At 44.1% G+C, this 13,846-nt stretch overlaps 4 protein-coding genes across 4 annotated transcripts; 2 read left to right on the forward strand and 2 right to left on the reverse strand.

Annotated features, from left to right (window-relative positions):
• The first annotated feature begins 1,974 nt into the window (after positions 1 to 1,974).
• LOC147049553 (transcription factor HES-5-like) lies at positions 1,975 to 2,888 on the forward strand. The gene is made up of 2 exons (XM_085924584.1): positions 1,975 to 2,079; positions 2,183 to 2,888. Exons 1-2 carry the CDS (start codon positions 1,975 to 1,977, stop codon positions 2,528 to 2,530), a joined length of 453 nt encoding a protein of 150 aa, XP_085780710.1. The 3' UTR covers positions 2,531 to 2,888.
• A 643-nt stretch (positions 2,889 to 3,531) lies between these two features.
• On the reverse strand, positions 3,532 to 6,456 carry LOC147049554 (uncharacterized). The gene is made up of 4 exons (XM_085923884.1): positions 6,447 to 6,456; positions 6,207 to 6,225; positions 4,600 to 4,752; positions 3,532 to 4,106 (listed from the first exon to the last, which is right to left on the reverse strand). Exons 1-4 carry the CDS (start codon positions 6,454 to 6,456, stop codon positions 3,869 to 3,871), a joined length of 420 nt encoding a protein of 139 aa, XP_085780010.1. The 3' UTR covers positions 3,532 to 3,868.
• Positions 6,457 to 8,115: 1,659 nt separating this feature from the next.
• LOC147049555 (transcription factor HES-5-like) lies at positions 8,116 to 8,717 on the reverse strand. Its single transcript, XM_085924822.1, has 2 exons — positions 8,613 to 8,717; positions 8,116 to 8,524 (listed from the first exon to the last, which is right to left on the reverse strand). The coding sequence occupies exons 1-2, from the start codon at positions 8,715 to 8,717 to the stop codon at positions 8,198 to 8,200; spliced, it is 432 nt and encodes a 143-aa protein (XP_085780948.1). The 3' UTR covers positions 8,116 to 8,197.
• Positions 8,718 to 11,984: 3,267 nt separating this feature from the next.
• On the forward strand, positions 11,985 to 12,492 carry LOC147049556 (transcription factor HES-5-like). Its single transcript, XM_085924868.1, has 2 exons — positions 11,985 to 12,089; positions 12,178 to 12,492. The coding sequence occupies exons 1-2, from the start codon at positions 11,985 to 11,987 to the stop codon at positions 12,490 to 12,492; spliced, it is 420 nt and encodes a 139-aa protein (XP_085780994.1).
• The last annotated feature ends 1,354 nt before the right edge of the window (positions 12,493 to 13,846 follow it).

Below are 13,846 nucleotides of genomic sequence, written 5' to 3' on the forward strand. Positions count from 1 at the left end.
AGCAATGTGTTTAGCAAGAGGAAAAAAACGCAATGGATGGACGCATGCATGGATGGATGGATTCATGTTACTGTAAAAATACCCCGGCCTGGTGGCCAAGTTTTCCCCTTTTTGTATGTTTGCACTTTGCAGTCGTTTAGAAGGCACGACGTGAGTTTAAATAAAGGCATCTAACTAGTGGCAGGGCGTCAACCAAATCTCCCTGTGAAGTGTGTCAAATCCCCTCAGGGATGGGAGGAGAGGAGCGGGGCTGTTTAGTGGTGGTGGTGGTGGTGGTGGTGGTGGGGGTTGTCCATGATTAATCACACCTCATGCACTGTGACTCTGCGCTTGAGACGTTCCCACACTCCTCACAGGATTGAGCCCACGCCCGCTCAAGGGACATGTGCCTCGTTAAATGCTAATTCGCCCTCATTCGGACCCCCCCCCCCCATCCTCAGACACATAGTCCACCACCACCACCCACTTGTGCCTCTCCTCCTCCTATTCCTCTTCATCTTTAATGTCGGCTGCTTGCTAATGAGAGACAGGAATTTGGGCAAATATTTGGACGTTTATAGAGGCTCTGCTGGTTGCAGACAATGCAAATTATTTGGAGTGAGCCCATAAACCAGGATTAAACACAAAAGAGCTCCACAACAACCGTTTTGGGGAAATTTGCATTTATGGGATGTCATTCCCAATGCGTAGATGACACTCATGCCCAATCCATGGCCAAACAAATGAGCTTGACTACAATATATGCTTACAACTACAAAAACATGAATTACAGGCAAAAGCTGTATTTTTATTTTTGTTTTGCAATTCCCAGGAAAAAGAGAATTCAATTATATTTGGACTGGAAATGTGGATTATAATGAATGATCCGCTTGATGTAAACATCTAAGGAGACCAAATACCCCCCTCCCATTTTGTCTATTGTGCCTGTGGGGCTGTGAGTCTCTTTGCTTGGCCTTTCCCACACTGGCTTCCATTCAACACACCCGTGCGGGACAAAGGAAGTGTGTCTGCTTGCACATCACATTGATGACAGCGAGACTCACTTTACGGCTCCACTCCCACCGTTCCTCAATGGGGTCTCCGCAGCTTTTTTTGTTCAAGGGCCGACAAGAATGCAGACGCGTACGGGATTCCCAGCCGACTATTTATGTCGCTTGTATTCAGCCTTAATGAAGAAAGAGACGCCTGTCACTCATTGTGCTTAATCGCATGAAATGGCGTGTGAGAGTGCTTGTTTCATCAACTATGATATGGACACGATGAATTCATCGATCGAGTTGGATTTCACGAGTGACTCCCCTCGATTCTACATTTCTGTGACATTTGATACATTTCGTTCATCTGTCCGTAGTTGACAAGCAATTCAAATCCTCCTGACTAAAAAAAATGCACAAAATCCAGGACATTTTGTGAACCATTTTGTCCAGGACTTCCCAACGTGGCCCTAAACAATGCAGACATATTTACCTCCATCATCCACCTCCCTCAAAGGATTCGACAAAATTATTCGGCTCATTCTTCAAATTCACGTCTTATAGTATTATTCCACAATTTCCACGACATTTGACCTCTTTCACTTAAACTTAGTCCCATTAGTGCTCAGTCATGTTTGTGCCACATACGTAAGAGACCTTGGCCCAAAACTTGAACTGTGAGGCAGACGTGCTCGCCACTCACTGTATATGTTGCTGCCGCAGACAAATATCATTTGCCGTCAAATAATTGCAGGAATAATCCAGTTATGGGACACGTGCGTGCCTGCCCGCTCAAAGTCTTGGAAAGCAGCAGATGTGCCACCTACAGGATCAACACTTTCACACAGAGCTCAGTCAGACCCCCACTTGCCCATCAGTCCAGCTGCCACCCCGAGACGTAACTACTATTGTGACGCTGCTCTCTGATTGGCTGCCTGCCAGCGTGAGAAAGCTCAGAGGCCCACATTGATATGGAGATGCGGGACTATAAGTAGGAGGCATGAAGAGCGGGGAGAGCACATTGTGCGTGGACAGCACATACACGCAACCAGCCATGGCACCTGCAAGCCCTCTGCAAGACTCTCACCTGACTCTCACTCACAAGGTACACAAGGATTACTTTAATGCTGTTTCATGTGATGCATTTTTGGTATTTGGATGTCAAAATTTGAATTCCATATCCTTATTTTCATTTGTTTCTGTTTCAGATCCGAAAGCCTCTGGTGGAGAAGTTGAGGCGCGAGCGGATCAACAGCAGCATCGAGCAACTGAAGACTCTCCTGGCTCCGGAGTTCCTCCAGCAGCAGCCTGACTCCAAGATGGAAAAGGCAGACGTGCTGGAAATGACCGTATGCTTCCTCCGGCGACTCCAATCCGTCCGTGGCGGTTACGCCAAATGCGCCAGGGAGGCGGTCACGTTCCTTTCCGAGGAGCCAGCCGGGAAGCACTTGAGCCAGCTGCGCTCTTCGTGTGAGAAGAACCTGAGAGAGGAGGACTTGTCTGCTCTGGAAAAGGAAGAGAGCTCGGCCAAGGGCGCTCCCTGGAGGCCCTGGTAGACATTGAAACAAGTTCAACTCGCCTTTTGTGAAGGCCTAAGTGTTGCTGTGCAGACAGCTTTTGCATTATTGTTCTTTTTGTTGAAAAAAAAGTGTTCATTTGTGTAGTAAATTGAACTATTTTCATTGGGCATGCATACACATTTTATGACACCGTTGAATGGTGTATTTGGTTTTCCCTCTATGTGGGAGCATTGGTCATACATGTTGAACATGTGTCCGATTTACATGTGTGTTTTAGGGTCTGTGCAGATCACAGCAGGCACACGCACACGCACGCACTCACACGCACGCACGCACGCACGCACACACGCACGCACCTTCATTTGAGGCGTCACAATGAATGTATTGCTTTCAAACCAAGGCAATCGCAATAAAGCAATCATGAAAAAACAACACGTGTCTCTGGTGCTTCTTTTTATTTTCATTTCATTTTTATTACCTTTTAGACATTTTCTTCTCACCCTGTGGCACGAAGCTAAATTGTAAAATTGTGAGTGTGAGTGCGGATGGTTATTTGTCTCTGTGTGCCCTGCGATTGTCTGGCAACCGGTTCAGGGTGTTCCCCGCCTACTGCCCGATGACGGCTGGGATAGGCTCCAGCACGCCCGCGACCCCCGTGGGGACAGGCAATATGGAAAATGGATGGATGATTTTAGTGCCTTTACAAATGGGAATGCTTAAGATGCTATAGGAATTAAATTTTTTAGTTTTTAGTTTGAGTTTTTCCGATTCTTGTGGATGGCACATACTGCCTTACATTTCAGAGGTTCTGTGTCTGAATCTCAACTCCCGCACTACAGTGTGGCGTTTGCAGTGTGTTCTGCAGGTATACTCTGACTCACAAATTCAAATCACGTTAGCTTCACTAAAGACTCCAAATTGCCCTTCAGTGTCAAAAAGAGGAAACAAGTGAGGCGCTCATACATTGTGCATCTTGCATTATTTATTCTTTCATTTAAAAAAAATGTCAATAACACAAAACAAACTGAAAGCATACAACATATGCAAATAGGCAAAGTCCTTTTAAACAAAATAAAAGGTATATAATGCAAGTGAGCCCTTGAAACAAGGCAGGACATGTATGGGAAATGCACTATGCCACATTTTCACATGACTAAGCACATTCAGCTCCGAAGGCAATCCAAAAAAACGATTGCAGCCTTAAGAAAAAAGTTCAATTGAAAACAAAGAAAACACAACCATAAGACACTTTGAGTGGGGACAAAAATAGCAGCAAAGTCATCAACGATCCGCAACCAACGCCTCCAAAACTGCCTGAGTGAGGCAAACACGCTTTGCGGATGAGTCTTTGTGGAGTCGATTGTTAATGAGAGGCTAGCAGCAAAGTGGTGCCAGGTCCTCGTCCGCGTCAGTGAAAAGCCGTAGGAGTTCCCGGGCGGGTTTGGAGTAACCCTGGTGAGAAAGCAGTGTCCTGCGCAGCGTCAGGAAACACTTGGTCTTCTCCAGGAGCTCGGCCAGCGGGAACCCGTGCTGCAGTACCAGCTCCTCCAGCAGGGTGCGCACTTTTTCTAAGCCGCCGCTGCATTTCTTCTCCAATGTGTGCAGCTTGCACCTAAACAAAAGAAGAAAAGCATTTCATCTTTGTCAACTGGTCAAATTGGGACTGATAGAATTTTCTGAAAAATGCACCCAAAACAGAATCAAATGTTGACCCTGATGTGGTGCTTTATAAACATTGATAACAAATGTATCCAACTCAGAGCTGTTCCTAATACTTTGGTTCATTATTTAGCTCTATGCATTTTCACCCGAATGAAAGGATGTTCCTAATGTTTTGACCTTCACTATGGGGACCAAAATAATAGCAAGGATTTCACTTGCATCCAACTGGAGGCTGTTCCTAATATTTTGATGCATCTGTGTCCCTCCATAAAGCTACAAACGTTAAAAACAGTTGACGGTCAGATGTAGTTTTGGCTGTTCTAATATTTTTACCCACTTATGTCACTAAATAAGGGAACCAAAATATGAGGAGCATGACATGAAATGCCACAAAAATAAAAGCAAACAAGATGCCAATGAGTGTAGCCAAAGTGGTGCCTCACCTGAAGAGCTGCTCCTTGATGCTGTCCTGAAGTTCGAGGTCTACGTACAGAGACATGATGTCTTGTGCTTTGGAATCCAAGTGAGTGCGATGAGACGTGCCAATCCGGCGTGTCTCATTTATGTTCACCGGCAGCCAATCACAGGCCGGTGTGCTGCGGGCGGGGGGACAATGGCGTGAATGGCGTGTTAGACGGAGCAGGTGGGCCGCCAGTCGGTTCACACAAGGTCAGTGGGAAAATGTTCCTCCTCGGGTGGACACGACCCAAACGACCGACACCCCCTCCACGAGACCCCCAGATGAGGCCTGAGCGTGAGACTCAAGCGTGCGACAGAATCTCACTTGAAAACAGCCACAAGAAAAAAATATTGATGAAATATGGAAAGGATGCTTTACTATTTTGGATCGAGTGGAAGTGTCCAATCATAAATGATCATTCCAAATCGCATCAAAGAATGTGGAATAAAATGATAGATGATTCTTCATGAGTACCTGCCTTCCTTCCTTTCTTATATTATCTTTTCCCTTCTTTCTCGCTTATTTTCCAACAGCTTTCTTTTTGCTTTCATACTTCCTTCTTCCTATCTTTCTTCTACCACCCAGCCATCTGTTATTTCCTCCTCCATTACAGTGAGCTTACATCCCTCCTTCATTAATTTCCCCATAGCTCCTTCATCATCATCACTCCTTATCACCATTCTTCCATCCTTCAGTCTTCCTGCATTAGTCCATCCATCCATCCGTCCGTCCGTCCTCCATCCATCCTTCCATCCATCCATCCATCCATCCATCCATCCATCCATCCATCCATCCATCCATCCATCCATCCATCCATCCATCCATCCATCCATCCATCCATCCATCCATCCATCCATCCATCCATCACCATCATGTTCCTTCCTTGTATCTTTCCATCAAAACCTTTTCCTCAATTTATTTTTCTTCCTGTCAGCCATCATTTTCATCTTTCTTGTCAATCATTCCATCATGTTCTTGTGCTGTTGCCATGGTAACAGTTACATGACCTGTGTGTGTGTGTGCGTGTGTCTTGAGGCTGTTGTGTTTCCCACGAGCGGATCATGGTTGGGCGGTGGGCAGATGGCGGCTGAGTCAAATGGCCTCCCGTACAAGCCTGGGAATGGCGCTGAGGCTTTTGTGGGACTAGACACACTTCTATTGTGATGGCCGCTTTTCACCAGTGTGGGAAGTCGTGTGTCACCACGGCTCCCAGGTCCCTGTGTGGAGGGGTGGGGGCACAAGGGGGATACGGGACGGCACTTGGGCATGCCCAGTCACGTGCAGGGTGGGGGCAAAAATGAACCTCTGCACAGATGGAGCAGAGGTAATAACCAAGATGAGAAGTGTTTACAACAGGAATGGCCACACCTTTTCAGCTGACCGAGTCAAAATGATCTACTTACAATAAAAATGCAAAACATAAATGTATTTCTTCTATATTATCATTATTTAAGTTATTATCATTAGTATTTATGATTGTTTATTCGTTCTTTCCTTTTTCCCTTTTAGGATGAGTAAAGTATTTTTGTAATTGAATTTGAAACATACATGAACCCACATTGCACAATACAACTCACATTGGACATTTACCTTACTCTGATGACTTGCACTGAATGGCATTGAAGAAAAATCACATTAATAAGGATAAGCTTGCCACCTTCATAAACAGAACCAAAACAAAAAAATGACACAAAATGATATGAAATGTAATAAAACAATGATTAACGTCGCTGTACGTACGCATGCGCAAAGTGGGCAAGCTACTTTCGGGTTAGCTTAGCACAGAACTGCACAGAACATTTACAGAAGAAATTAAGTGCAGACTCTTACCAGCTGCCATTTGGACGTGAAACCACGTTCAAGGCAACATTTTTGAAAATGATATACCGTAATATTGTGTATGTGTCACGTTAGCATACCGTATCGTCTAGCCTGTTGTTGCTGGTTCATGTCTGTTTTTGGTGTTGAATTTTGACAAATAAATTTGTGCGACTTATACTCCGGTGCAACTTATATATGTTATTTGCATTTTATGGCTGGTGCGACTTATACTCCGGAGCGACCTATAGTCCGAAAATTACGGTAATAATAATAATCATCATCATATCATGTTAAATTATGTTATGTTCCTATTATCATTTCTGCCTGAGAGTAATTTCATTTTGGGGGTGTTGTGTGCATTTATTTTTATGTCCCGGGGTGGTAAGCTACTTCATATAAATTCCGGCATTGACGAATGTGAATTCTTTTTCTATTTATGTTATTTATATTTACTCAAGCATCGTTTTTATTCTTGTCTCCGATTTTTTATTTTATTTCAATGAGTCAAAGTTGGATGCCTATATTGATAGATGAAGAAGTTATCATTATTATAATTTTTGTTATATTTACCAATAAAAAAATAGAAAATCTGAAAATGCTATGCAATAAATTGGTAATACAAAAGCAAATCACAACACAAAGTGTTTACGGTGACTTTTTGTTTAGTGATAAAGACTCAGCAATGTGATGAGACATAACACAATCAATTGGAAACACATTTGTCTTTACAAAAGACACTACTTGTTCAAATAAACAAAACAAAGACATTGATGTGACAAAAGCCACCTTAAACGAGGTCAGAATGTTAATCTGACATTAAACTGAGAAGACAAACTTTTTTTGATCTTACAAGAGGAATCAGAAGTTTTCACAAGTGTAACACTCATGTCTCAGATTGAAGTCCACCGAATGGACAACGAAGATCAGTATGATCCAGAACATTGCTATAAAACACAATGTCCTCACGTTTGCATACAACAATGTATCAAAAGGTCTTACAACAATCAAAAATACAATTGCTAAACCAATCAGAATTTTCATGCCACATACATGATAAACATGTTATTTTAAGATATTATTGCGATGTTATTTTAAGATATTATTGTGATTGTTTCCATCGGAAAAGTAACCCAGCAAAAACTGCAGATCAATGTGATCAATAACATTATGGAGTAAACATCATTGGCATACAAAAATGTATGAAAAAGCTTTAAATAAACAATGAGTATTGCTTTTCTTTCCATGGGAAAAGTTACCCAGAAAAAAATAATCATGATCAAATGTGGTACCATATCCATAAGGTCACAAAATAACCTTGCAAAATTACAATGTGAGTCATGCAACATGCATGATAAAGAAGACCTTTGCTATTTTACCCATAGGAAAATAACTCTAGCAAACAGCTGAGATCAATATGATCAATAGCACACAAGAAAATGAACATTGTGATCATGTAAGAATACATGAAAAGATTCACAAATGGTTCATAATGATTGTCGAAGCAATTGGACTCTTCATGCAACATGCACAACAAGATATTATGATTGCTGTTGTTTCCATAGGACATCAACCAGCAAGACAAAATGATCAATATGAATGATCAATAACAAATGAACATTTTGTTATTTGAAAAAAATATGGAAAAGAAGAAAATTGCAAATACAATCAGATGTGATGAATGCATCGTGCATAACACAAGATATTCCGTCGATACGTCGTTTCCATCGGAAATAAAACAAGTGGGAGTCAGTCGAGTCTGTCTACCAGGGCCTCCAGAGGGCGCTGTGGGACGAGCGCGCCTCCTTGCTGTTGCTGCTGCCGCGGCCCGGAGAGCTGAGACGAGACAAGTCCTCCTCCGCCACGCTCTTCTCCCCACAGGAATACCCGAGCCGGCCAAAGCGTGCCCCGGCCGGAGTGACGGACTGGAGTCTCCTGAGGACGCAAACGGTCATCTCCAGGATGTCCGCCTTCTCCATCTTGGAGTCTTTGTGCTGCCGGAGGAACTCGGCGGAGAGAAGAGACTTGAGCTGCTCGATGCTGCTGTTGATTCGCTCTCGCCGAAACTTTTCCACCAGAGGCTTTCGAATCTGCAAAGGGAATAAACCAGAATGAGGACGCTTGTCCAGCAGCGAGTGCGCGACGATGATGAAGAGGGGACGATGGAGATGAACGTACCTTGTGAGTGGGAGTCAGGTGAGAGTCTTGCAGAGAGATTGCAGGTGCCATGGCTGGATGCATTTGTGTGCTGTCCATGCACAGTGTGGTCTCCCTGCTCTTCATGCCTCCTACTTATAGTCCCGCATCTCCATATCAATGTGGTCCTCTGCGCTTTCTCACGCTGGCAGGCAGCCAATCAGAGAGCAGCGTGAGGGGGGGGGCACAATAGTTACGTCTCAGGGGAGCAGCTGGACCACTGCAAGAGACCTAAGGGAGGCTTTGTGAGGGCTCTGGTGGGAAAGTGCTGACCCTGTGGAGAGCACATCTGCTGCCATCAATGACTTTGACCTGCCACACATCATTATGAGTCTTCATGATGTCAAACAGGGAGAACGCATTCCTCTATGTGCATTCTTAAGAAATAACCAGTTGGGTCATTTATTTTTTATATCAGTGGGAGTTGTGTGACGTGTCTGTTTTGACCTTTGTCAAAATGGTCAAGTTAAAATATCTCCTCGTCGGTAAGGAAAGCGTCGCATTTATTTTCGCATCGGCGCTCACGTGTCGCCTAAAAGTCAGCTGTCTTATAAAATTACCTGTGTTTGTTGTTTTCAAAGACGCAGGAGGTTTTGAAAGCCAAGGTATGGAAAAAAAAATGCTAGAAGTAATTACAGTTTTCGATCTGTCAATGTGAACGATATGGGCTGCATAATGACATTCGCTCGCATTGTGGCCGCTGTGGGAAAGCGCGCCAGAGTCTCTCTCAGGGCAGATGATCGACAATTGAAGCTGACCTTTGACCTCTGAGCTGAGCACACAATCATCAGCTCGTCAATATGACAATCATAAATGACAACAAGAATGAACGTATAGAACATGAGTCAGCAAAGAAAAAAAAAAACTAAAAATATAGACATTTTCTTGTTTGACGTTGTAGTAAAGAATATTTTGCAAGTCGTTTTTACAAACTGACAATATTTTGCCTGTGTCCCGTTTTTGCTCTGTAAGTTTTCTTTTCTACCTGATCTCGTTAAAGCGGTTCCTTGTGTCTACCAAGTATCTCTTGAGCTTGAAATGAATTAAAGTCGACTTAAATCACATGAACACAAAACGATTACGATTACTAATACCTGACACTCAACTTCAATAGAAGATATTTTTGTTTTACTTGTGTTCTACAATCACACCTGTTCGAATACAGATTTTTACTTGGGACAATTTTAGATCTTTTGAAGCTGCCCCAGCCACTTTCCTATTGTCCAGGTGTGCCTTGCGCTTTGCTTGTATTTAGCTCACTGGTTTGGGGCGCCACCAGCAGGCCGCTGCTCTCCAAACTCCAAAGGGATTTGGCACGCTTCAGGAAGCAGCTGCTGTCATCGGCCAATGGCGCCCGTTCCCTCCAGATGTCATCACTTATGCGTGTGACTCCATTGACACTTGGGAAAACGGTGACCCTGAGAGAGCACATCAATAGCTTTGACCCGGCACACGCCATGATGATGCTCGATGGGTGGGGGGGCCGTCGCTACGACAACTGATGATGAGAAACAGTGAAGAAAAAAAAATCCATCCAAAACTTGCCGTTAGCGATCTCACACTTAGCAACTAATCGATGATCAGATGAATTATTGACTGTTTTGAGAATCAAGCAATCGTTTGGTGCCATCGCCAAACTTATTAACATTTTCTGACATGTTATGGACCAAACCTGGAACTGAATAATGATGAATTTATGAGAAAAGAATGGCATCACTATTGTGTTGTATTGCCTGAGTTAATTTTTAAAACACAAACGCACACAGATATTTGGAGGCACCGCTCGAGTCGCTACTGAGGCACTTAGAAGACATTTGAACATTATCCCAAGATGCTAACAGATGCGTGTGCAAATCGGATGGACGTCAGCGTGCGTGTTTGTGAAGTCGCGTCTCCAGGGCTTTTGTCCCTGGGGGATTCCTCAGGGAGGGCCTCCCCCCCTCCTCCGGTTCCCACACTTCCACCAACGCACGCAAGCGTGTCTCATTAGGCGGGCGCCACTAAACACGCCCGCAGGGACGTCTTGACGGACAAACTTGATTTTTATGAGTCAACTTGTTGTTTGTGTTGCGGGACTTTGGTTTTTGTGGAGCTTGTCAGACATGCAGCAATCTGATGGTGACTACTGTGAGCTGCGAGCAGAAGCTCCGGTCCGCTTTCCCTCACACGCTGTTTCAAAAACAAGACCAAAGACACGGAGGGGCACGAAGGCTGATCGGGTTACACACACACACACACACACACACATCTGGAGGGAACGGGCGCCACTGGCTGATGACGGCAGCTGTTTCCTGAAGTGTGCCAAATCCCTTTGGAGTTTGGAGAATAGCAGCCCGCTGGTGGCACCCTCCTCGTTGGTCATCACCACGCACTTTCGCACGCTCATCATGTCAGGCTTTCAAAATGAGTCAATATAGAACAACAATGATCAACATCTTTGCCTGGTGTCTTGGCAAGACACGGACTAAAGCAGTGATGACCAAATTACGTTAGTATCGTCTGCATTTTCAATTTGAAATAATGTCCTGTTTGAAAAAAGGGATGGAAATTACAAGTGTCTTTTTATCGGAATGTATGAATTAAAAACGTGTGTTTAAAAAACAAACACACGTGCTAAGATAGCAGATGTGACATTGTAGCTAGTTAGTTAAATTGGGTTCTAGTTGGATCCTGATTGTGTGCTCATCCCATAGCCAGAGGTCAAAAGTCAGCTTCAATTGTTTCTCGTCTGCCCCTGAGAGAGACTCTGGCGCGCTTTCCCACAGCGGCCACAATGCGAGCGCGCGTCATTATGCGTGCGGCCCATCATTCACGCCGTCAGCTAAGCGGAGCGTTTGGCGTGTGGGGTCAACTTTGGCCCGCGGGCTCACGAGCGCTTTCCCGCCGACGTGTCTCGTGGGGCAACAAGTGGATCTTCAAACACACTTGGACAACACACACGTGTTTGATAAATGTGACTTTCCCTCCCAACGAGGAGATATTTCAACTCGACCGTTTTGACAAAGGTCGAAACAGACACATCACACAACTGATATAAAAATGACCCGACTGGTTATTTATTAAGGCTGCAAATAGAGGAATGCGTTCTCCCAGTTTGACGTCATGAAGACTCATAATGGCGTGTGGCAGGAGAAAGTCATTGATGGCAGCAGATGTGCTCGCTACAGGGTCAGCACTTTCCCACCAGAGCCCTCACAAAGCCTCCCTTAGGTCCCTTGCAGTGGTCATTCTGCTCCCCTGAGACGTAACTATTGTGCCCCCCCCCCCACGCTACTCTCTGATTGGCTGCCTGCCAGCGTGAGAAAGCTCAGAGGCCCATATTGATATGGAGATGCGGGACTATAAGTAGGAGGCATGAAGAGCAGGGAGACCACACTGTGCATGGACAGCACACAAATGCATCCAGCCATGGCACCTACAATCTCTCTGCAAGACTCTCACCTGACTCCCACTCACAAGGTACGTTCATCTCCATCGTCCCCTCTTCATCATCGTCGCGCACTCGCTGCTGGACAAGCGTCCTCATTCTGGTTTATTCCCTGTGCAGATTCGAAAGCCTCTGGTGGAAAAGTTTCGGCGAGAGCGAATCAACAGCAGCATCGAGCAGCTCAAGTCTCTCCTGTCCGCCGAGTTCCTCCGGCAGCACAAAGACTCCAAGATGGAGAAGGCGGACATCCTGGAGATGACCGTTTGCGTCCTCAGGAGACTCCAATCCGTCACTCCGGCCGGGGCACGCTTTGGCCGTCTGGGGTCTTCCTGTGGGGAGAAGTGCGTGGCGGAGGAGGACTTGTCTCCTCTCAGCTCTCCAGGCCGCAGCAAGGAGGAGTGCTTGTCCCACAGCGTTCCCTGGAGACCCTGGTAGACAGACTCGACTGACTCCCATAAGCCGTTCCCATGTCACGACCAGAACTTGTTTTATTTACGATGGAAACGACGTATCGACGGAATACCTTTTGTTATGCACGACGCATTCATCACATCTGATTGCATTTACAATTGTCTTCTTTTCCATGTTTTTTTCGACTATGAAAATGTTCATTTGTTATTGATCATATTGATCATTTTGTCTTGCTGGGCGATGTCCTATGGAAACAACAGCAATCATAATATCTTGTTGTGCATGTTGCATTAAGAGTCTGATTGCTTTGACAATCATTATTAACCATTTGTGAATCTTTTCATGTATTCTTACATGATAATGTTACTCGTTCCAATCGGGAAAAAATAGCCAAGGATCTTTTGCAAGACTGTTTTTCATGCATGTTGTATGATCTATTCTGGTGAATCTCATTTCTTGAGATTTGAATTATGATATATATAATTATATATATATAATTATATTTGCCTTTTGTGAAAGAATCCATTAAGACATGCAATCACTGTTGTTTAGTGATCATATTTTTCGTTTGTCATGCCATGATGATGTATTATTATTTTGTCCTTTCTGTGGACATCAAGTTATGATCTGCTTAAGGGTCAATGAATAATAGAGTATTTTATTCATAAAAGCTTTGAGTTGAAAAACAGTATGATCTGTTGCAATGTTATTGTTGCAAAGTAACAAACGTATAATTAGACGGAGATTTTTTTAGTCTTGAGCCCACTTGTGTTCTTATGTTGTGATGCATCATCACTTGCTGCAATATGACTTCTTGAGCAATTAAAAAAAAACATTGTAATGTGAAAATACGTTGTCATTTATGTCATTTTCATACAAGTCAAAACATATAAATAGTATTTCAAATCATGTTTCCCCAAAGCAGCAGTCGCTTGTGATCCACAATGAACCCAGCAAACTGTTTAATTTAAAAATGTGTGCACTGTGGATGGACAGTTCTTTTGAGAGCATGCTGGTACTTAAGACCATATTTGTCAGAAGAAACGAATTTATTTCACACCAAAAAAATCCAATCTGAATCTGCCTGAGGTCTAAATGACCCAGCCATGTGTTGCTGTTGCCGCATGGGTTAACACAGAACAGAACCAGAGGGCCACAGCTAATTAAAATCTCTTATGTATTCTTATTCTTAGGTACATCGTATTCCAAAAGGTACGCTGTAAAGATGCTGTAGGCTCGAATGGATGGATGGAGGATGGGTGGACAGATGAACTGATGGATGGAGGAGGAGGTGGATGAGTGTGCCGTGGCCCAGCAGCGAGACTTTCCGCTCCAGTGTGCTTTGAATTTCACATCATATGAGGACACGCTATTGGAC

This window comes from Syngnathus leptorhynchus, chromosome 11 (assembly GCF_054491065.1).
Source record: "Syngnathus leptorhynchus isolate UIUO chromosome 11, UIUO_Slep, whole genome shotgun sequence".
Classification (NCBI taxonomy): Eukaryota; Metazoa; Chordata; class Actinopteri; order Syngnathiformes; family Syngnathidae; genus Syngnathus; species Syngnathus leptorhynchus.

Excerpts from the sequence above, each read along its gene's own strand:
- LOC147049553 (XM_085924584.1), top strand. The coding sequence starts at position 1,975 with ATGAAGAGCGGGGAGAGCACATTGTGCGTGGACAGCACATACACGCAA. Across the intron at positions 2,080-2,182 it reads ACCTGACTCTCACTCACAAG|ATCCGAAAGCCTCTGGTGGA; the intron begins GTACACAAGGAT and ends TTTCTGTTTCAG.
- LOC147049555 (XM_085924822.1), bottom strand. The coding sequence starts at position 8,717 with ATGAAGAGCAGGGAGACCACACTGTGCATGGACAGCACACAAATGCAT. Across the intron at positions 8,525-8,612 it reads ACCTGACTCCCACTCACAAG|ATTCGAAAGCCTCTGGTGGA; the intron begins GTACGTTCATCT and ends TTCCCTTTGCAG.
- LOC147049556 (XM_085924868.1), top strand. The coding sequence starts at position 11,985 with ATGAAGAGCAGGGAGACCACACTGTGCATGGACAGCACACAAATGCAT. Across the intron at positions 12,090-12,177 it reads ACCTGACTCCCACTCACAAG|ATTCGAAAGCCTCTGGTGGA; the intron begins GTACGTTCATCT and ends TTCCCTGTGCAG.
- LOC147049554 (XM_085923884.1), bottom strand. Across the intron at positions 4,107-4,599 it reads ATCAAGGAGCAGCTCTTCAG|GTGCAAGCTGCACACATTGG; the intron begins GTGAGGCACCAC and ends TCTTTTGTTTAG.